At 39.9% G+C, this 23,133-nt stretch overlaps 1 protein-coding gene across 1 annotated transcript in view; it reads left to right on the top strand.

Annotated features, from left to right (window-relative positions):
* grid2 (glutamate receptor, ionotropic, delta 2) overlaps positions 1-23,133 on the top strand; it is a 631,726-nt gene that overhangs the window by 559,688 nt on the left and 48,905 nt on the right. The window contains 2 exon segments of the mRNA XM_034691895.1: positions 732-778; positions 781-926. Of these exon segments, the coding sequence (XP_034547786.1) occupies positions 732-778; positions 781-926 (193 nt within the window).

Below are 23,133 nucleotides of genomic sequence, written 5' to 3'. Positions count from 1 at the left end.
CATGCACTCTAACCTTCTTGAAAACCATAACACCACACCAACCTACTCTTTCATCAGAGTGAATCCAAACCCTTTAACATTTTGAAAAGAAACAGATGATAGATGAGTACAGAAACTCTTTTTTTTGACAGTATGAGGGCCTATGTCCACAAACAACATGTCATGTGCCAGCAGTGCCCACAACCACAATTCGAGAGCCCTTCTCACTGGACCTCAAAACAAAAGGTTGCCCCATGGCACTTCGCCTTCAAACTCCAAACAACAAAACAAGTGTCGTTAGTTTCTGCTCCATACGGACCTGCCATTGTGCTTAGGATGCTGAGCACTGATAATGTTGAACTCTATTGGTTTTGAATTGAAAATAGGTACTACTGTTAGTGGACACATGTCCTTAAGATGCTTTTGTTTCTTCACCGCTCACTGGAATTTTATGTTGTATTTTTTACCTTGTTGAACAGGTTATTCACCCAAAAGCCATATCATAAAGAGACAAGTTACACTGTGGTCTGGTATCTATTTTGGGTAGTTGTACCGACAGCATGCTTCAGATAATAGAACATCACTACCAGGAGGACAACAAAAGCCACCACTGAACCGATAAAAGCTGTGTAGAGTATCACCAAAAAAGTTACAACCAAGGGATGAAACTGAGCCTCCTGGAATTTCAGGCAATATCGGGATAGCTGGAAACCATATGCATACTCACTTTTCCACTACTTATCTCTCTCCAGGTCTCTCCAGGACTTATCCAAGCAGACAGAGCTGCCTTATGGTACGTATTAGACTCAGCGGTGTATGATCAGGTGCGCTCCAAGGCTATGAACCCCTTTGAGAGAGATCCCATGTACTCCCAGATGTGGCGAATGATTAACCGCACTGGAGGAGGAGAAAACAACGTTGAAGAGTCAAAGGAAGGCATCCGCAAGGTAAGTTTCTACTTTTTTCATTAACTGCCACTTGTTAAATAAAGACCATTGCCATAGATTAATTTACGGATTTGTACAAAATAAACAAAATCTGGTGTAGAAAGACAAATGTTGAAGGAATGGGTTTTGAAGACAAGGGACCAGATGCAGAATGGAGGCAAAAATCAAAAGCAGTTATTCATTACTCAGTGCAATGTGCATTCACATTCAAGCCATCATTTTTCAACGTTTACCTTGTTTTTGTATTTTGGTTGTTTTGTCCTTCAGGTTGTTTACTTAAAATTAAATCAGTCTTTGAGGTTGACGCGTGTTTAAAATGCGAGCGTTTTTAACACAGCTACTTGTAATTAATTGAAGGTCAACCAATGATATTGAACCTCTTCTACACTGGAGAGCAGAGATTAGGGTGACAGATTTTGATTTTGACAGATCAACATTTACACACATTTTTGAACATACCATATCATGTAGGCTAATATGAGCTTTGATAAAATGTTCTAGTGATATGGTCCTCACTGAAGCATCCCATCTGTCCCAGAGAGCAATCTCACGCAACAGCCTGTCTGCCTTAAATTATGCTAAATGTCCAAACCAATCATAGAACAATTCATGTGACAAAGGCAGAGCACACAGTGTGCAAATGTTATTCTGTCTGAGTAATACGCACAGCTGGTTGATAACATCACATCACTTCACACAAAGGGGTAATTTAACTATTATATCTGATGTAATGATACCAGTAGGGACGAGAGCCAAAATATCTCCTCATAGGAAAATACAGCTTTCTGTGCATTTATTCTCTTAAGTTCCAAAATGGTAAAATACAAGGCTTGATCAATGCAGCAGATGTTTAAAATGCTTTTTTGCATACTGACAGGTGTCATGTTTTTTCTGAGAACTAGAAAAAGTGATGACATTTTTGTTCAACATGTTGTGAAACACTACCTACCCCACACATAAGGTATTCTGCAATCAAACTAACTCACATCAGATGGTAATTTCCTCTCGTTCAAGCAGACAGCTTTCTCTCATACCGCCTAACACATACACATTCATTCACAGTTCGTCCTTATAGTAAATAGCACAGCCTCAGTGCTGTTTTGATATACAACTCATGCTAGAGGCTTGTCTGTGCTGATTGGAGATCAATCTATCTAAACGATGTTAACGATACACAGATAACAGGCGCGTTCTTAAACACTTAATTCCCTTGGTGATTACACCAGCATCATAAATACCTGACTGCTGCATCTGATTTGCATGCATCCCTCTTTCTGTTTGCATCGCACGTCTCTCTTCCAGGGGTGGAAGGGGGGGAGGGGGCTCAGTCTATCCCTCCTCTTTGGAGAATATATTAGAGCTGAACTGGAGCCAGCAGTGGAAGCGTTGGAAGCGTTGAAAGTGTTGGGAGGAGGGATTAAAGTGGCGGGTGGTGTTTTTTAAATGATGAGATAAACATCGCACATAACTGCGTATAAGCAACAGCTATAAACACTGGCTCACAACATATTACTTGACTGCAGAGGTGTTTATTTAGCACTTATTACTAATTAGAAGGGTGTTCAAGAATCATGAATAAGTCAGTCTTATATTGCCATATGGCGTTATATGTGTGAATAAGCAAATATTTATTTACTCTCTTGATTATTCACCCACATGAGCAGCATGAAAAGCACACAGCCTCTGATATGGCGGTATTGTTTTGCATATCTGACAGTAAATGGATAAGGCCTCCTTTTTATTTAGTGCTTACTAAGTCCTCATATCTTATGTATTACATGAAATTCACATTTACAAAGTATGAATCTGTGTGTGTGGCAGTAGCAGCAGAAACAAGAGTGATATCTCTTGCTCTGTATAAAACGCATGGTGCACAGGAAGCAAAGACACCACTGGTCATGATAACCTCATTGTGGCCAACAACAGCAAAGCTAAACTTCATGTTTTCTCCACTGGTTGGCTTCAGGGAATGCTAGGTAATATCAGTTGCACCCTGTGCTTACATCAATGCCACATCACGGCTAAAGCACTGCAACTGGATGTGACTTCAGTATCACTGCAACAGCATTATCCAGGTGATCAGCTCAGCCTCCAGGGTGATGCTAAGCTAACCATCCAGACACAGTCTGCATCATGCTTACATAGCCAGGGACAGTGACAGACACTGCACTGTCAGGGGTATATAATCTTAATAGCTAATGTTTGCTGGTGGACTAGCATGTTCAAAGTAAAGACAGTAGGTGCTTACTGTGTCAGGTTGGTACACTCCAAGGGAAAATCAACTGAATGGAGAAAGAAGCCACACAGATTACTTAAAGCACACTCACACAGAGCTAAGGATGTGGTTTAGTTGGCTTTGGGATTTAGGGCATAACATAAACATGGACTAGCATGGTCAGTGCCAGTCCTAATGAGGGGATATCACAAGTGGGGTGGCTGTGGCTTAGTGGAAGAGAAGGTTGTTCACCAATTGGGTGAAACAAAAAGTTTTATGGGGCAATTCCCAGCTCCTGCAATCCACAAAACCTTCAGTGTGAGTGTGTGAATGCACTGAAAATCTCATGAAGGGCACTTCCATACGTAAATGAATGTGTGTGTTTGGGAGGGTGAATGCGACATATGTAAAAACATTGTGAGTGGTTAGAGACTAGGAAAATGCAATAAAAGTGCAGTCTATTTACCAAAACATTCATTTATGGCTGTGATTCGGTGGAAATCACAGCAAATTGGACAACCTCAGTAACTTTGTTTAGCAGCTTAGTAAACTCAAGTAATCATAGGTCATTACTTTTAAGTCAAGTGATGACTACTGTCTAACTCATTCATTTTTTATATATTTGTGTGTCAGCAGAAAGAGTATCAACAACAGTGGAAGTTAAAGCAATAATCGCCCTTTGGTTTTATTGCTTGAAATGTGTTGTGACTGTTGAGATACATGTCTAAGGGCAAGCCTAAGGGTTGATGGTTCTTTAATTAGCAGCTTAGACTGAATGTCTACAATGACTAAGTTACATAAAAAGGGTGTTTTTCTATACCAGCATGGTGTGCAAGCAAGAGTGACAAGAGACGGAGCCAGCCAGAAGCAGGATAGAGAATGTCTCTTCTTTTCTCTCTTGATTTGGTGTGCTCTTTCATTCTTTCCTTGTTTTTCTTACCACATTACTCCTCCGTTTACTGTCCATTATTTGTAAATGTCTGCTTTACCTCCTTCTGTTCTGACACTAAAATATTCTCCATCTTTACTGCCCTCCCTGTATTTTCTATCCTTCTTCATGCACCTCTCCTTAAAATTTCCCTCTCTGCACCCTCCTCTGCCTCCCTAACAGGCTCTTATTCATCTACATTGCGTTAAAGGCTACAGGGTGCACTCTAGTGGTACACTAATGCCCGTTCCCCTCTCTCTCTCTTTGCTGCAGTTATACAAGCTGATGTTTTCTTTCTGCTGCAGTGACACCAACAGCGACACTGCTACCATGTTTGATATGTGTTTAAACCTCCAGTAACAACTCGACTCAAATTATGTTATTTAAGATCCCATAACTTTGAGCTTTAAATGCAAATTGAATCTACATTTATTGTCATAAACTAGTCAGTCTTCCTCTACATTTGTAAATTGGGGCTCAGAAATAATCTTTCTCTCAGAGCAGGTACTTAAATAGTTTTTTACCTTGAAGCTTGCCACATATGGAAGAAAAGATTGGTTAAAGGCTAAATGTTCTAAGTTGCTTTAACGGCTGTGCTTAAAGGCTGTATATAAATTGATCCTGACTAAGTGTTAACCCAAAGGCTGGGAATCTAAAATGATCTTCTTAAAGATCCTTCAAAGTGGAAAACTTTTAACTTGTTTGTGACAGGTACATTAAGAAGCCAGAGAACGGTACCTGGAGTATTTTTTCCCTTTTTAAGCTGGAGGGCTATTTGGAAGTCCATGATGTTATTACAGGAGCCTGCAAGTCAGTCAGACTCGACATCTTTTGGTTCTCTGTCTCCATTTTGTTTATTTGGATGTGTTTGTCTTCTTCAATCCAGTCTCTTTTTTTATATTTGATTCCTTTGAGGTTAAGAAACTTCATATATTTTTTACCCTCAGTGTCAGGCTCTCTTTATTCATCCTCTCTCTACTCTTCCTCTTCCTGATGCGGCTTTCTCTCAGGCCGCTTTCACAATAAACCTCTTACTCTCCTCCATTACCGTTGTGTCTTGTGGCTGTGGATTTTCCTCAGTTTCAGTCGTGATCTAGGAGGAGAAAATATTATGCGTCAGAATGGGTCAGTGTTTGAGCTGTCACTTGTATCACTCACACACACACACACGCACACGCACACGCACACACACACGCACACACACACACACACACACACACACACACACACACACAAACACACGCACACACACACACACACACCACACACACACAAACACACGCACACACACATAAAAAAACCACATGTATGCAAATACATCCAAAACAGGTTGTTTTACACACACACAGTGATGCCTCTATTCACATTGCATGTCATGCATGCATTGACACACACACACAAGGCGGGTAAAGTGCTTCTTGCTGAGGCCTGTCACAGGCTAATACACGTGTCTCTCCCATGTCAATCAATGATTGAGACGTTCAATAATCTAAGAGGTGTTGCACCTCAGACTTGATATCTCATTAACTCAGTGTCACATACAGTCTATATATCAAAAATGAGCGTGCTGCATGTCACTGTTTGACATAATGGCATCTCTGTGTGATGCTTTGCTCAGTGTTGGTCTTTATTTATTCTTTCATGTATCAAGAGGGAATAGAAAGAACTTTTCTTCTCAGTCTTTGTTGTGTTTGGATTGTTCAGCTGACCTTTTAGCTGAGGAGCTCCTGACAGCTCGCCAGTGGACTGTTGTACAGACGTAAAAATGAAGCATCAATTATGTAGCCTCTTAATTACTTAACCTCTGCACCCCCTGGACTGGTACTTTGAAATTACTGACACAAACCATAATTGGATGTGCTATTCCTGTTACAGGCATCATATATTTGTCATAAAAACGGAAGATCAACCACGCATATGTGCAGAAACCATCTCTGATGTTATTCATACTGTGCCTCTTCTTGTGCTGAGTGTGTCTGCATACAGTATATTACAGTTCCTATGGACACAATGTTTCTTGTTTACTGCATGCATGGCTTATGATATTCAAACATACCTGATTTTGTTTCTAGTCACGGCTTATTCCACCTGATGCCACTGGAGGCTCGAACATATCATAGAATTGGAAATGGAAATGTCTCCCTGAGTGCCTTTTAAGTCTTGACATGGTAGCACGAGCACGCATGTACATACACACTCATGTGGAAAAACACAAATCCTCACATTTGCATGCCTACGCACACATACAAGTCTTTGCACACACACACACACTCACACACCTGCATCGTTTGATGTAAGTGTCCCTGTGTGAATATATGACAGCTACTCTCTGTCAGGCCTCGAGAGTCTCAGATGTCTGCAGAGTGATTTTAGAGTTGAGTGGATTGCCGGTTTGAATGATTTTCTGTCTGTATGACTTTCTGCGGCACTATTGGAAGGCTCCACTTAAGAAAATGCGTCTTTTCCCACACGCCCTTCAACACCATATATTATCATTACCCCAAGTCTCATAATGATGGCAGCTTCTGCATCGAGAAATAAAAAGGCACTGAAACCTTTACTGCTACATTAACCGAAATCAAGGCTAGGAGTTAAAAGAAAAGCATGGTAAGGGCTCTTACTCTTCAACAAAGACTCATTACAGTTTGACAGGAAAATATGGCAGCAGTGACTTTACTACCTCTCCAACCTATCCCTGAACCGAGCTTGAAACAGAAGCACGACGCCTTTGATAAAATATGGATAATTCTGACTTCACCCATGCATGGACTGAACAGCCAATCAAGGCTAAGGAACGGGAAGCGGGGGTAAAAGCGGAGGCAAGTTCCTGTGTTGGAGACTGCAAGTGCGAAGTTAAATGCCTCATACATATGTACATGTTCGGATTATACTGTACGAAGGACATTAAGCATTGCCAGAGCACTTTTGCATGTCTGCTTTCATTTGTAAAACTGCCTTTTCAAGGAAGAAGACCAGTTGCTTGAATTTGAATTTTAAATATGTGTTGGTGCATTACTGCACTCACATGGATCCGACCGGTTTAGCTGATAAGGTTATGACAATCAATGGAAGCACACAGGCTTCATTCATTTTGTAACATCTCTTGTTTAATAGATTTCCTATAGGCACATGCTTGTGCTACAGTGCACAAACATCTCTTTTATCTTGCATGTAACTTTTCTAGCCAGTGTGCAATATTCAAACTGATACCACTCCTCAAACACACCCTTTTACCTGTTATATATCTATATAGATTTCTCCACTTGTCCTACATATGCCTTACTCCATTTTGTAAGAAGCCTGTCACTTTATATCCTCCTATCACCATCTGCCCATTTAACATAATGGCTCAAGAAAATTATGATTAAAATTACCATCATTTCTTCACCTTTGCTTCATACATCTCCAGACTGGAAGTGAGGAGCTGTTTAATGTAGGCCTATAAGCTTTCACCAATTTACCATAATGACCTCAGTGATGATGATAAAGATTACGCTGATTCATCCACCAGATCTAAAATGATGGTAAATCAACCAAGACCTGCTTGGATCCTTCAGCCCTAGGTGAGGCCTCCACTGCACTCTGGAGGACGATCAAGACAGAGCAGAGGCGAGATGAAGAGAGGAGGGGAGGGCTGATACAAACGAGGAATGGGTGCACAGAGAGTATGAAGGGGGGGAAATTGGGAGATTTAAGAAGGTGGAAATAGCCTGATAAGGGAGAAGCAAAGGGTCTAAAAAGAGGGCTGGAGATTGAGGGAGCAACTGCAAATGGGTGAGAAAGAAAGAGGAAGGAGAAGAGGGTAGGATGGAGAAACAAATAATTTGACACTAGGGACCTCAGTGGAGTCAAAATGCAGGAGGGAAGGAAGATGGAGGAAATTAAAGTGTGGCAAAGACATGCGAAAAAGAGAGGAGGTTGAGGAGAACAAGCACAAAGACAAGAGAGCATGTGGGTGGATTTTAACACCATCTTTTACCAATACATAAAGTCTTTATTTTCCTATTGCTTTAATGGACTCTTGGGTGCATTAATCAGTGGGACTAAAAGCCATCAAAAAAAGAAAAAAATACCCAATCAAACATTGAAGAGAGGATTTAGAGACAGAGAGAAGCAGAATTCGTCTGACAGCAAATGAGGCCTCTCCTTTACTGACGATGATGCGTTAAGTGGCCCGTGTCGTATTTTTGCTTGTCGTAAAAACTTCATTACTTGCAGCTTATATATTATATTAACTTAAGAGGACAGATGAGAGAGGGAAACATAGAAAGAAAAATAAGCAAGGGGTGAAACGTGGATGGATAGATGGATGGTCAGGCAGTGGGACGGGTGACTAATACAGGATGTAGTGAGGGTGATAAAGGGAGGCAGATAGCGGAACAAGGAATAGTAGGAAGAGAAATAGGAAGGCTGATGACAAAGATGGATCAATGGATGGAGGCAGTAAACACAACAGTGGGAGTGGAGTAAGCTTTGGGAAGACAGTGACAGTGAGGGATAAAGAATCCGAGGCGTCTGTCTTGTTGGTGCTGAAGTTTATTTTCATTACATTATTATTTACAGTAAATAATTATGAGTCTATGTAAATACTACCAAAGTGATTTATGTTTCTGTTGATTTTGGCAACCCCCCAGTAGGCAAAGCAGTACCTGACAAAGCGTAATTGCTGATTTTTCCTGTACACGGTGAGTAGTATTCTGTAGCAAAAAAAAACAACCTTTCTGTCCTGAAACAGTCAAATGTATCACACACCAAGAATCCTAGCTGTGGAAAATGATAAACAAAGCCTGTTTTAATGTAAACATATACTTTTCGACACCTACCCCATGGTAGAAGGCATTACAAATAACAACATAGAAATGATCAGTCTCTATATATTGCATATTTTTGCTATAAAAAACAACATACTCTTCACTGAAGTTAAAAGTGACAAACCTGAAAAAATAAAATGACATAATGGACATCAAGCGAGGTGGATGACAAAATATATTGCTCAAACAGAGCCTATCAATGAGCCTCCCCCAGATCCCTCAAAATGTGTGTGTACACATGTGTGTGTTTGTGTTTACATGCCTGTGTAGGTGTGCTCTAAGCTTACAGAGCCCTCTCCAACACCTGTTTACCCTCTCATATCACAGTTAACAAGAGGCCTGTACACGCAGCAGTGCTCTATGAGTGCGTACGTGCGTGAGAGTGTTTGTGTCAGTGTCACGGCTCTTTAAGGACCTCCTGCCAACCAGCCATTGGTCAGGGAGTTGCCAAGGTTACAGAGCAGGGTGGCCCAGCTGTGTTGGAGTGACAGCACACAGCCTGTGTGTATGTGATACCTCTCCCTGTCTGTGTGAGAGCAAGGTTTACTTTTCACGGACGAAGCTTCCAGGTCTCATGATGGCCTGAAGCTGCTAAAACATACAGCTAACATGCAATATCCTTCCTGTGCTTCTTCTTTTCATCCCTTTAATTACCTCGACCATTTTCTCTTCCTGTTTGTTTTGCCACGGATCATGTTTTTTCCTTAAAAGACAGGAACGATGCTCGTGGTGTTTTGTGCCTGAGCCAATGTGATGACATGGCACAGCTTTGGAAAGGCAAGAGCAAGAGCATTTCCATTCAATCTTTTCAAATTAGTGTCATATTTATGTGTTTGTCATGTATTTTATTGGATTTGAATGAAATCTCTGCAGAGGAAATAAGCCGCCTTGATATATATCTGTCACTGTGCCTGGGTATGACTGCAGCAATATCCTCTGTAATAACCCAGCCTCTGCTAAGACCAGAAAATGCTCTTTTAGCTACTGGGCTCTCTCATTTTCTGTTTTCTCTTCGTGCAAATCACCCCGACAGGAAAAAGAGAAAGCTCTTTTCCTGCAGAGTCTGATAGCTCATTAGGATTCAACACAACAAGCCCAAACAGCAAACATATTTTCCTGCTGTTACAATTCTGTGGCTGTGTGATGACAGTGTTTCAGTGTTGTGACTCAGATTTGGAAAGCACAGACGGAAAGAGAAAACAAGAGAAGAAGGAAATGGGAGAAGAAGGAAATGGGAGAGAATTTGTTCAATATTAAAGAAAGGAGGTTGTACAGATTGAAAGAGACGTTTGGAATAAGGAAATGATAGACTGTACATAAAAAAAGATACAGATGGAGGAAGACAGAGAGCGTTGGTGGTGATTGATCAAACACTGGCATGTTTGCTAGAGATGTGACAAATTGACCAAGAGTCGAGGGACAGGAGGAAGAAAAAATAAGAAAATATAATAAGAATTTTATTTTATTATCGCAGAGAAAAAAGGAATGATGATACTGTCATCTTTTTCTGTTCATTTGTATATGCATATCGTTACATATTCAATAATGAAACTTAATTGGATTTCCAGCATTTCTACCAAGATTTAAGATTCCATCTGACAACACCGCAGTCTTCAAACTCTCAACTCTCTTCTTCTTTACTCCCTCCTACTTTATCTTCTCTCACACTTCTTTCTCTGTCTCTCAATACCTGTTTTTCTCTCCTACCCTTTCTTCCGCTGCTCTCCCTTTTGCGTCTGTAATAATTACAGCAGCTAACAAGGAAATCGATGAAAGGCCGCGGATGAAGATGGCAATTAACAGGTTGCTTTATGTGTGTGTAGGTGTTTTTATGTTTGCATTTGAGTAGGTGTGTGTGTGTATGTGTGAGCATCCTGGAGAATGTCTGCCTTTGTGCAGGCATGCCTTTTGAATATCTGTGGGCTGAAACTCTATATACGAGTCTCAGTTCTTTGATTCTCCACTGAGAATTTGCTTATCATTAGCCCTGCAGTCTCAGTGAGATAAACTCAGATTTGAGGATGGAAATATTGCTGCAGGAACACACTGTTGTTGTCATACTTGTTCCTTATGAATGATTAGAGAAACAATTAGAGAAACAGGTGTAGGGCTACTCCCAAGGACAAGACGCCCACAGAGCTAAAATGAAATCCTGTTACATCGATACAAAAAGAATGTAGATATTTCTAGATTTCATTCAATACTCCGTCATATGTTCCTCTGTCTATCCATTCTCACTAAACCAGTGTAGCTGTAGAGTGCAGGTGTTCTGAAAGCAGCCTCAGGCCCTTTATCATATATGCCCCCATAAAAGTCTTAAAAGGCTCTCATTTTTCAATTGCAAAACACCTTTCAAAGCTTCACCATTAGACTATGTTCTACATGATAAACTGAGGGTACACCTCTACATAACGACCGCTAGGTGATAAATAAAACCACTGGAGGTAATCAAAGGGCTCTGTGGTGTTGATATTGTGTTCAGGGAACTGGGGCCACTGATCTCAGTTGATCTGTGATCTGTACGGATCACACCCAATTGTTTGCAGCATGTGTGCATAAATAGAAAATTGAATTTTTTTGTACAAAATAAGATATCCTGCCAATTAACACTTATGCAGAGTTGCAGAGAAATGAAAGCGGTATCTAAGTAATCTGTGTAGAAGTCAAGGAGATACAAAATGTGAAGACGGCCTAGCATACTCATAACATCCATTATTCCATACACATTACAATCTAATATAAGATGGTTATCTTGTAGCTCTAGCCTGTAAAATACCTTTGATTGAATCTTAGATGGATCTAATTCATGAAATAGAAATATACATTGGGTTATGTTAAAACGTTTTTTTAGATCATGACTGTTTATGTCAGACGCAATACTAAAGTGCATTGTTCTATACATCATAACAACATTTATATTAAACACCAACCAGTAACTGTTGTAGATATGCTGTCACTTAGGATGAGGGGAGAAAGACATTTTTGTTTATTTTTTTAATCTGCCTTGTTCATCTGCCAATGCTAAATATTTGAAAATTCCATTGGTAATGGGCCCAACTGATTAATCAGTTTATCTCTAATACACACTGTAAAATCTTAGATTGCAGTAAGTATTTTTGTCTGATTTTACTCTGAGTGATCTCGGTATACTTTATTCAGTCACTTTTACCTGAAATGTACAGAAATAAGCTTATTTCAAAGTTTAAAAGCCAAAACTAAACCGTGAATTAGTTGTAACTGCAGAAAGCTTAATTTTCTTGGTTACTTTTCTTGAGATGAGATGTGAGAATTCAGATCTGTTGCATCCCAACTAAGAGGGCAGCATTAACAAAAAGTATTCAGATGTCAACTTTACACTTTTGTGTATTTAGCTAATTTATTTTTAAGAAAACTAAATAAGACTCAAAATAAGAATTACAAAAAATGTAGAGAAGACAGGATGATGACTTTGTCTTGGCGTGATGAATGAGACCTTTGTCAGCCCCTGCCCCAGTGTCATGAAGCTTTCTTAAACAATAATTCAACTAAGAGTCATTTAATGCTGCTGCCACACATATCCATCACTTTGACTTGACTTCCAGCTGGTTCTTTTGTTACTGTCGTGCATCACTTTGATTAAGTGTTTTATTGATTTTGAGGTAGAAGCCTCATATGACCCCAGCAAAAGCAATCATTTTTCTTATGGTTCTCAGTGCAATCGTTCATTTTGTCAGGCAAGTTTGTCAAAAAGTCTGCCTTTCTACTAAAGGATGAGAGAAACCCTTCATTATTCTAACCTGTGTCATTATTAGTTTGATTATGCGGCAAAAAAAGCCAATGCTTATACCCTCCTCCACTTCATGAAATGCTTGGGTTTGGGTTATGGTCATAGCATAATATTACACTACTGTATTTTGCTGTGTTAATGAAGCAAGCGCTAAATTGCCTCTTTTGTTATTGAACTTGTCTAAAAAATGTAATTTCTTAAACTATGTAGGAGACACAACTCGTACATTAATTCTATATTAATCTGATAATGAAATAGGCCTTTTGTTGTGATTAAAAGCATGGTTTTTTATTTATTTGTTTCATTTGAACAGCCCAGAAGTTCAGAGGTTCAATCTGGATCCTTATTACACGTTTTGTATGATTTAAAAGCATTACTTTGACTCTGATTAACTCTCTCCTCTAATAAAAGACCCTCAATAATGAGCCTCGTGGCCTTAATGATATCCTGCACACCCCTAATGATACAACTCACCTTAATGAGCCAGAGGAGGAAGGTAGATGACCAGGAAGTGCTGGAAAATAATTGCACAAACACACACATACTTAGCTCCCAGATAATAAGGAGACAAAAAGCTCAAAGTAATCACATCACCTGAAAATCAGATATACAAATCAGGGTTTCGATTTTATAAGACAACACCATCAATTTAGAGGGAGAACTCAATTCCAAATCAGCTGCTCGCCATATAATTAAAATATTTCAGCCACCGTTATCACTGCCTCTGCATCTTGTTTACTACAGAAGTCTAACATGCAAAGATACACATCATTAGCACATTCATAGGCCTGCAGGAGATTCAAAGACACTCCGAGATTGGCTGAGAGAGAGATGGAGGCAAGCACAAAAACAATTAGACCAATAGAAACTCAAAGAGCAAAGTTGCTAAAGTTGGACAACAGCATTAATCAAAGGGTCCAATGCCCCTGCTAAAAGAAAGAAGAGAAAAAGAACTCTTTGAACACATTTTTCATCTGCCTGCTCTGCGTCATGTCTAGCCAGATCTGCGACCTAAAGCTAACCATTAGATAAGATCTTAATGTCGGAGTTAAAGCACGGATAAAAGAGAAAAATGGAGGATGAATCACTGTATCTCCCCTGTGTTTTGTTTTGAGGAGGAAGCTGCAAGTTCAATTACTGGGTCGTAGATAAATTAAAGGGACAAAGTAGAGGCTGGAGGGGCTTTTGAAAAAAAAGAAACAGAGCATGATATAAATGGTTTTGGTGACGGAATATCTGGTTAGAATTGACCCTCTTTCTTATCCTTGTTTCACCCTCAGACACTTTCATTTCTCATTCCTTTCTCCTCCCTCTCCTTTTTAGCAGTTTCTTCTCTCTACCTTTATCTTCACCACTCTTGTACCCGCATCTTTCTCTTCTCTGTCTTCTGTCTTTGTCTTATTTGCTGCCTTCTTTCTCTCCCCCCTTTTCCCTCTCGCCTTTCAGTTGCCTGCTTATTTATTTTGTCCCATTTTGTTCCTCTTTTGTTCTACTCTCTCCCCCTTTCTTGCACCTCTGCCTACGGGCTTCTGGCCAGTATCAAAGTGTCTTCACATCCATCCTCATCTTTCCTCTTCTTTCCATGGTCCCACTCCATCTCTCTCTCACCACTGTCTTCTCATTTTCATGCAGCTCGCTGGGCAGCCATGCTCTGCGTCTTTATCTCTGTCTGTGGGAGAGGAGGCGGCCTCGTGCCAGCGACTAATGGACTTTTGGAAAACACAGACAGCCATGCATCACAGTCCGGAGAACTGGGGGAGAATGAGAGGAAAGATTTGGAGTGGAGCCGAAAGGGAGAGTGGTTTCAGGGAGAGATGGAGGAAGGCATATAGGGGGCAGAGAGGCAACAAAGGCAGAATTAAAGTCAGAGGTCCCTGGGAAGCAACAAGAGGAGAGAATGGAAAAGTGAGAGAGAGAAAAAAAGTCCCAATGCCTGTGAGAGCTGTAATCAATAATGAGATCTGGAGCCCATTCTCACTTGTTTAAAGATTTAACAGTGCACAACACTGGCCATTATTTACCCATGCAGCCACCCAGTTTCAGCATAGCCATGCAAACTGAGAAGAAGCTCCTGCACGTTGTAAAACCTGGTACTGCTGCAAATCTCGATATGAATTAGGAGCGGTCCAACGACTATCTGATAGATGTTGTGAGTGTGAAGTAATAATCCTTCAGCTCAACTCTTCTTCTTTTTCCTCTTCTTGACAATGCAAAACAAGATTCAACCCACCGACACAAAAATTTCACCCTGTCCCCTTTTAAATAAGTAATAAAGTTATGCTGCCATGTGCGTAAAAACACCCACTCGTAATTTGGACAAAGCTTGCGCTGTCCCTACTGCTGCATGCTGGTGTTCAATAATTAATATTAACTTAGCAAAGTGGAACAGGCCGAACTCTATGCACAAAAGCTGCTTTTACATACTCCTCTAGCCAACGACACAGACAGTGGTTTTCACTGCCTCTGTTATATTCGTGGACCAATCTCATGATGGAGTTTGAGGTTTGAGGGAGAGCCATCTGTTTCAATGTTGCCCTGTGTGCAGGGGTAGAAGTAAACCTACACAAATTCTGTATGTTGAAGTGGCTGTGTGACTGTGTCTGTGCAGCAAGACAATGAGAGATTAAGATGCGAGACACCAAAAAATAATTAGTAGCTTAATTAAGCAATCGAGTCACACAAATGATTTAACTCTGGGCATACATTTGTTCCTTTTTTTTTTTTTCTGGTACAACACTTTTTCTTAACAAAAATATTATTGCTCTCACAATCATGAATGCTCACCAGTTCAGCTATTGACAGAAGAATCTATTTTAAGTGTTTATTCTCTGCCGCTGTTACCACTCCCATTCTCAAACTTGAACGTTCAAAATAGCAATGAAACATTGAGCACCTCCCACCACAACTCAAAATTTAAGAAAGTTGAGAAAGGTTCCACTTTAAAAGAAGATGTCCTCTGACATGCAAGAGAGCCAAAACAAGTATTCCTGGTTTGACATTACATTAAAAATGTCAACTAACATAACCTACAAAGAAATAATGGAGCTAAGGCTTATTGTTGCTGTAGATGGATTTTCTGGTATATGAAATAATCAAATGTTTGCTACCAGGGCGTTAATGTGTAAAATGTTACATTAAAGCAAATTGCTTGAAAAATTAGGTTCTTCTTTGTGTACCAATGAGAAGGCAACAGGATTAAATATTACATTAAAACAACTCTTCCAACCCTTTGAATTTATAAGAGGCAGTTTGTATCGAATAACAAAGTTTGAGTTACCTCTACATGTTATCAGAACAACTAAAATAATCTCAGTGCGCCATTTTTGTCAAATACTTAAAGGACCTCTCAAGTTACCTCCCAAAAACTTGAAAGTAGCTTTTGAAAAGATGTGTGAGATCCATGGGGATATAATCAAACTGGTGAATATTAATAGAAACGAAGAAATGAATGATTTGCAGTTAATGTGCCCTGAAAAAAATCTGTCCAGCGAGCCTAAATATATCAGCTTTTCTGTTGAGTGAGAGGTTTCAGCTCTCACTGTTCCACATCTGCTAAACTTTTCTATAAGCCCACCAGACTTAAGTCAGCGACACAAACTCTGGACAGATAAAGGGAACAAAATAACTTTTTTCATGGCTTTTCAGATTTATCAACCACACAAGTGGGTGACATCTTCTGCATGTTCAACTTAAAAGTTTTGGTCCCTTGTTTTTGATCGTCTCTCCTTCGATGCACTGAATACCTGTTTTCCATAAGCAGACAAGAACAAGCAGATGGACTTTATTTTGAATGGCACCATAAGAAAAAAAAAAAAGAGAAAGGAGTCTGTGGTAGCTTAAAGCTTAGAAGGTGAGATAATCTTTTCTTTTATCAAGGTCACATCTTGAGTTTAGGAGAATCTAGAGCGCAGTGTGTGCACCACTCACATACACACATTTTCATTTGGAACCGAAATGGCAAAATTTGGTGTTGAAATATGTAGCCAATGTAGTCCTTATTATCAGAGATGGGCTCAGTTAATCAAATATGTATCTCTGTTAACCACTAATCTGTTCAGAAACCAACCTCTTAACCTCTTCAGAAACCAATTCATGACATCACTGAGACTATGTCTGTGTTTCATACAGTTTGTGAACGCACCACCGAGTCATGACCTCTGCCTGAAAAGGAGACATACTAGAGAGACTTGCCCACTGGTTACAGCAGAAATTATTTGCACACTGTGTTCACACCCTTCAGGGGCTACATATCAGCCAGACTGTGAACTATGTACTCACCCAGTCCCACTGCAGACCCCATCATTCTTTGAGGCTGCATCTCCAAGCAGACCCACAGCCTGCAGTGAAGGTGTTAACATTCAGCTCAGGTCTGACCTGAACTCCAGCGCATGTCTCTGTGAACCGTAAGCATGATTAAATGAATTCTGGGTAATCTTGTTTCAGATCTTTCATTTCCTCCTAAAGGTTGTTTGTGTCAAATGTGTGAAGGCACATCAACAATTTGCACCTTCACTGTTTTTCACTTGTCTACATGTGCAAGAGAACTGAAAACCCTTCCACCTGACAGACCATGCTGAAAAAACCCCCGACTCTTTAGCAGCGTCACTGCAGCACATGGTTTAACATTTTTTGATGAATTCCAATGTGGCCGTACGATCTGAAAGATTCCTTTTAGCAAACACCAGCTGTTCATTAATTTTGTGTGAGTGTGGCTGTGGAGCCACTTAAATTAAAAGAACTGTTGAGAAATGGAGGCACAGTATGTCAGAATGCTCTGCTAACCAATAACAAGGTTCTCCTCTGATCTTCTGTGTCAGGCTTGTTGACATTCATCTACTTTAACATCTATTTCAGGTCCTACAGGTGAAATTTATCCTAAAATTCCAATTATTCTCAGAAAAATAGCAACTGTAGAATCCCTCCATTTAATTACCCTCAGGATTAGCTGAAGCTACAGTGACTGATGGTGTGAGAGCAGTCGTGCACCTAAATCTGTTACTGGAAAAGCATCTGAGTGTATCAGTCATCATTTTCTCTCCCTGCCTTCGTAACTATTCCTCCTTCCCAGGGTTCCAATTAAAACTGCTCCTGAATCACACTGTATTGCCTCCACATTAACATCTGCAAGGCTTCTTTTTTTTTTTATAGACAAGTGATATGAAAACTTGAAGCTTCAATAGAACTTCGATCTCAAAAGGCGCCATTTGGTGCACCCGAAGGTTCCTGCTGCAATTTGTGTCACTGTTTTTCAAAGTAATTATTCCTTGGTAGCATAGAGGGCCTTTGACACAGTAATGAGACCATTTGGCACCAAATTTCACCACTAAAGCCATTGCTAATGATTGTAATTTAGGAGGACTAGCAGCTTCTCGGTGGAGGGTCGAACTCCGCTGCTTGCATTTAATCAGGCCTTTAAATTTTAAAAACTGCTCACATGCTAACTGGCAAAAAACATTCAGGATAGTGTCTTGAGTCTGAGGCTGCAGGCTGTAAGCCGAGGTGCCATTAAAGGGGTACACCTCTGAGGGGATTATTTGGTGTTTTTTGAAGAAGGGTCGTATGAGGTACTTGTTGAAAATAAGTCTACCACCTACAGGGGAAGCCAGTAAGCTTTGCGCCCTTGGTTGAGAAACCTCCCAAAAAGAACCGGCACGGAAGCTAAGCTATAACTTCTTTCTTCCACCTGTAGCTCACTGATCAGCTGATACGGTCTACGATGTACAAGTCACTGATATGAATTTTGATATGCTTGCATCTCAGTTTGACGTAATCTAAAGCACCTAATGCAGAACATTATTGAGCTGACACACCAATGACAATGACTATTTTAGTTTAGTCTACACTTTCAACAGCTAAATGAGTGTATTTTGATAAGGTAAACATTTTGTGCACAACATGGGTTCTGTGATAGACAATAACAAAAAAACAGAACCAAAAACTTACTTTGAAGACGAATGTCCGTCTGGCTTTTCATGTTTTTTTATTTCACCTCTGAAAATTGAAGAAAGTCGGTAAAACAACGGTGTTCAATACGGAAGGTAACTCCCTATGTGAGCTGCTTGTATCCTCTGTAATGCTGTTGTTACCAAGTCCCACTGGTGACAGCAGTTCATGGGCATGGGTTCACAGCTTACACACCTGCACCATCAGGTAACTTGGCATCTCTCCTGCTCTGCCGGTCGCATAGAAGTTTCTCCCTTATGTCCTTCGGTCTATCGAGTCTCGTTCTACCTCTGTAAACTCTGGTTCATTAAGGTTTCCTCTTGTGACCACAGTAAACAGCATGTCATTATTGTTGTCAAAATCACCCATTAGTTAGTCTGGTTGTATTTTTGTCTCTTTCAAAGCTGATCAGTGCACTTAAGGGGGAAGAACACGCTTGTGTTGTATCCATGAACAGTGGATAAAAGAACAGGATTTTCTGAAGGAAAAGTAAAGCGCTGAAAACTATCTAAATAGAGCGAACACTTGCCTCAATGTTAATGTTTGGGTTGGAGTGTCTTCATTTTAGCTACTTTATGTCTTTATATGGTTTATCCTTAACTGCAAAATCTTCATCAGCTGTGGCCATGTTTGTACACCTCTGTGCAGCTAGAGACGCAAGAGTCGTAATGGCAAGATGCATCGAAGGCAGATGGCAATATCTGCTGTTTAAAAAACTTTTTTTTGATTCATTTTTCAGCAGTTTAAATCGGCCCTTTTATATCTTCCCATTTCCAACTGTCTTGCCAGGTACCATTACATCTGTCTAGCCGTTTTAGTTGCTGGTGGGATTTGCGTCACTTCTTCATATTCCATGGGCTGCAGTTTCTCTTAAAAAAAGATGTCCTATGCCCTCCACCTCAGGATGGAGCATTTTCTTGAAGTGGATGAATTCTCTCCTTGCAAGCAAGAGTATAATTATGTAAATTAACCTTGTAAGATGAGTAAGTATTACAGGGTTTTATACAAGAAGAGAAAGACTTTGAGTCAAGTGCAGTTATCACTCACATGAAGCAGTTAAGAGAGCCACACAGCAAAAGTTTGAATCCCCTTGTTTCCTTTCTTATACTTACCAAAAGTCCTAAAATCTGGAGAGAGACTCGAGTGCAGACATTTGCAAGCTGCCAAATGATGTTCCTCCACGGGGTGTCTGGTCTCATTCTCCTTGACAGGCCGAGGAGCTCAGTAATCTGCGACGACCTTGCAGTCACTCGCCGATCCTCCACATTGAGAGGAGCAAGGTGGCAGACAAAGTTCACACATTCAGAGTATCCACTGAGCTTGAGTGAGTGGATAGCGACAAAGGAGCAGATGAAGTGAAGCAGGACCTGCTCGGTGATAAGTGGATGGAAAATAACTGGTTGGACAGAGGCATTTTGCACTAGAATTATAGTAGTAAATCAGTAAAATAGTTTTCAGACAGAGACAGGGGGGTAAGGTAGAGGGAATCATGGATTTGCTTCTGTTATACATAGAGACTTTTGTAGCGAAAGCTCAGTCTCAAACAAACAGGCACCACAGTGAGTGGGGGCCATGAAACACGTTCTATTCCATTTTCATTTCAGTATATTTCAACCTAAAAGTGGCCACGTGTCTGTGTCTGTGCAGAGATGTGAGCCCTCTATTGGCTTTGTGTTGTATGTTTTGAAGGTGATTTATTTCTAGGAATAATGCAGAACTTTCCAGGTGTTAGTAATGAGCTCATTCATATGCTTATGACTCTGAGATAAAGCCTTACAGAGAAATACACCTCTCTCTCTCTCTCTCTCTCTCTCTCTTTCTCTCTCTCTCTCTCTCTCTCTCTCTCTCTCTCTCTCTCTCTCTCTCTCTCTCTCTCTCTCTTTCTCTCTCTCTCTCTCTCTCTCTCTCTCTCTCTCGCTCTCTCTCTCTCACTCTCTCGCTGTCTCCCCCTCTCTCCATCTCTCCTGCTTTGTTTTTTCACCGTATTAAAACTTCCTCTGATGTCTGTGTGACTCTCACCATCTGTGTTTGTCACTTCTCTTCTTTCTCTCTCTTTCAATCTGTTTCTGTTCCCCAAGCGTTTCTCCACATGGCTGATCTGGACGATGCTGATTTTTCTGTTTTATTCAGTTTTTAATAGGAGATCAAAGACACAGCGTAAATGAAATGCAAAATAAAAGTGCTCATTATGCATTTATTTGCTTACCTTGGTGTCTCAAAACTTTTGCCTTTTTCATGTTTTTGTTTTGTTTGTGTGTGTGTGTGTGTGTGTGTGTGTGTGTTTAACCTTGAAGGTGAAAGACAAAGTTGTTGCGGGCATATGTTGGGTCATACTGCACCTGTTTCTTCTCAGACAGAGATGTTTTCACAGATTTCTTGCATATTTTTTTCTCTCTGATAGTTCTAGTTTTTGTGTGTTGGTTGTCTGTCTCATCTCTATTCTTTTCTAATCAAAGACAAAACTTACCGCAGACTTTGTGGTGCTGTTATCCAGCTGTCTGAAGCTATTGTGCTAGTTTAAGGTGTAAACAGAAACTATTTTGCTGGCCACCAGGGGCAGATATAAAGGCTGGCCAGGGGAGGCATAGGCACCCCTTAAAATCCCCCACAGATGCCACCCCAGAATCCTGAACTATTTGGGGCTTTTCGCCAAAAAAGTCTGAAACCCTCCCGGAGAACTGCTAGCTGTACGACTGGATTTGATCCACATCTAATGGAGGTTTTACTTTGAAGTTATTATTTTGGTGAATGAAATCAGTCCATCAGAAACCATTTCTCAACTAAAGTTGTGAGGTTATTTTATATATATATAACATACTTTAAAACTTCATTCTGGCCATGGTCTCAGTAACATCACTCATTGGTTTCTGAAGCAGAGCAACAAATGGCTAAAAATGTCTTACTTCACCTAAAGAGGCTGTGTCTTCCCTCCTCACCGTAAAGAGCTGGAGCAGCTTTTTCTTTCTATCTCCTTTTTGGTCTTAAAGCAGTTAGCACATCTTTTAGCTTCTTTCCACCTCTGTCTGACTTCCAATTGTCTTCTTCTGCCAATGAACTGCTATTCACATTCCCCTCATTCATGTCATTAGTGTCAATGCGAGGAGTCACAAAGTAGTTACATGGTTAGTCAAATTGGCAGGAAAATCTATTTAGAGAGACGTATTTTCTCCATTTGAGATATCAATATTTATATATCTATCATTGTATCACAGGGGTCAGGATGATGTTATATTGCTGAATTGAAATCTTGAATTGTTTTTGCGTTTTTCTTTGTCGTTTGTTAACCCTCCTGTTATGTTGTGGGTCAAATTAACCCTTTTTAAAGTTTAAAAAAAAAAAAAAAATGTTAAAAGTATTTTCGCTATGAAACCTCTTCTACTTGGCTTAATCAGTGTAAACAACATATGAAATGAAAATGGCTCATTTTACATTTTCTCAAACCCCCTACATCAGGGGTGTCCAAACTTTTTTCAAAGAGGGCCACATATGATGTTGTCAGAATGCCTCAGGGCCAGTGGCTCCTACTGAGACTTAGGAATCCTAAAAGTTATCAATGAAATATTTAATAACAATTATTTTAATTTTTTTGTCAATAAAACAGTAACTAGGAAGTACCATGTAAAGATTAGCAAACGTTATCTTCTTCTGAGGGAAAATGTTTTTCATTAGGGTCGGGCAATGTGGGAAAAAATATTGTATCATTATTTTCCTATGGCAGGATCACGATCTGGATTTCATCACACTTCTTTTTCATGTTGTTTTTAAGACTTTTCTGACCAGCAAACAACATTTTAATAACAAAATCATTATTTTCCTGCTTTCTGAACATTTTTTACACACCTAATTTGGCCTTTTCTGAACAATTTCATAATTTTGATCTTGTCTTGTGTCCTCTTTTGTGTCTTCTGAACTTTTAGTGTTCATCAAGAACATTTTCACATCATGATGAAAACATTAATTTGAAAAACTGTCAGCTTTAAGAGTTCTTGTGTTTCTTCTTTATTGCCGTCTTGAAGAATTTGGCATTGAAGAGCTTTGGCTTTAGAGAGGTAGTCCATATGAAGCTTTTTGAGATGTTTCTGGATTGACTTTAGTTTTGTGTGTGCACTTGAAAGAAACTGCAAATGTACAGATGATTCAGAAGGTGATTCATCTCTTTGCTATAAATAACACAATTTAAGATGGAAGCTTGGGGCCATAAATAAATGGACCTCGGGCCGCAATTGGCCCCCGGGCCGTACTTTGGACATGCCTGCCCTACATGCTTATATTGCATAGATACTGGTTGTGGGTCAATTTGACCCTGCAGTTAAAGTGGAGGCTAAAAGGGAAAGAAGTTTCAAATTCTAAATGTTTCTTTGCAACTGTGTTCATAAAAAAGAGTGAGTTACCCTCATTGAACCATGATCTGTGCAAATTAAAGAACACCTTTGCACTAAATATTGATTTAAATGGTTCGTAACAGAGTTAATAATGAGATTTTAAAAAAGTTTATTGGGATTTTTTTGGGTTCTGATATTTTTTGATCATAAGATAATAATTCA

This window comes from Notolabrus celidotus, chromosome 9, assembly GCF_009762535.1.
Source record: "Notolabrus celidotus isolate fNotCel1 chromosome 9, fNotCel1.pri, whole genome shotgun sequence".
Lineage (NCBI taxonomy): Eukaryota > Metazoa > Chordata > Actinopteri > Labriformes > Labridae > Notolabrus > Notolabrus celidotus.
Note: the sequence above shows the minus strand (reverse complement) of the source record. Positions and strands in the feature narration are given on the sequence as shown.